We start from the raw sequence: 1098 nt of genomic DNA on the forward strand, positions 1-1098 counted from the left end.
GAGAGCATCGGTCGCCAAAGGCGTTAGTTGTTACATGCATCCGATAATCTTCTTCCCCAAAATGGATTTTAGTCAGAGCAATTTGTTTGGATACATAGAAGACCTGCAGGAACTAACTATTATAGAGAGGCCGGTCCGCAGGAGCTTGAAGGTACATACTTCAAAATAGAGCGATGCTTTAAAATCCGCTTGGAATTGTGTGTCTGTTTTGTTTTATGCACAGCGAAATGGATAGGCAGTTTATTTCTTACGGCATTGGGATGCTAAAAATTGGTTTTGGTCATTTTGGAATAAACAAGCTCGAATTCTATATAGCAGGGGCTTAATATTTTCAGTGTAAGAATACTAAGCTGGGGAAAAAAGCAGACTAACTTAGGTCCTGAGGTTAATGTATATGTGACTTGTTTATACTTTTAGTGATTAATAGTGATAGTGTCTGACGTGGAACTGTACTTCTGTTACATTCCATCTTTTCCTGGTGAAAGATTTATTTGATTGAATTTGAAATGTTGGCTAGAGATTTCAAGGATTAAATTCAAATTACTCATGGAACTATCCCTGGATCGGTGGGGAGGAAGGGGTTGCTTTAAGAAGATTAAAATGATGAAATAGTAAGGCATTGTAAACTCGTAATCTCTATTTCACGCTTGACAGACACCAGAAGAAATAGAAAGATTGACAGTTGATGAAGAACTCAGTGATATTGAAAGAGCTGTCTATCTACTCAGGTATTTCTTTAAATATTACTGTGAAACATTGCTGACCATCATGCTTACATACAGCTTTTTTAGTGCTATACGCTCCTTTTATTTTCTGTCTTTCAGTAGTAGTTTTTTACTTTCTGTTACGTTAAACATATAGACAAGATAAAAATAGGGATTGTGGTTTTTTTTTTTTTTCTTTTAATGCATGGAAAAGGATGCCTGTGTGCATGTATAAACATTTATTTTCAGAGTTTCTAATATGGCCCTCACCAACACTGAGTTGTACTTCATCTTCTTTTCCCCTGCAGTTGATTTTCAAGATTCCCTGAGTGTTAACATTAATAACACCAATCATTCAGTGACTTCATATACACTCTAAGGCATGAGCAGTTAT

General features: G+C 36.0%; 1 protein-coding gene across 1 annotated transcript; it reads left to right on the forward strand.

Annotated features, from left to right (window-relative positions):
• Window positions 1-61: 61 nt before the first annotated feature.
• Window positions 62-728, forward strand: PPP4R4 (protein phosphatase 4, regulatory subunit 4; the record flags this gene model as incomplete). Its single annotated transcript, XM_009895533.1, has 2 exons — window positions 62-151; window positions 655-728. Coding segments are annotated over exons 1-2 (164 nt in total), but the record flags the coding sequence as incomplete, so codon positions are not given.
• Between the last annotated feature and the right edge of the window lie 370 nt (window positions 729-1098).

The sequence above is a fragment of the Charadrius vociferus genome, unplaced genomic scaffold, assembly GCF_000708025.1.
Source record: "Charadrius vociferus isolate BGI_N301 unplaced genomic scaffold, ASM70802v2 scaffold140, whole genome shotgun sequence".
Lineage (NCBI taxonomy): Eukaryota > Metazoa > Chordata > Aves > Charadriiformes > Charadriidae > Charadrius > Charadrius vociferus.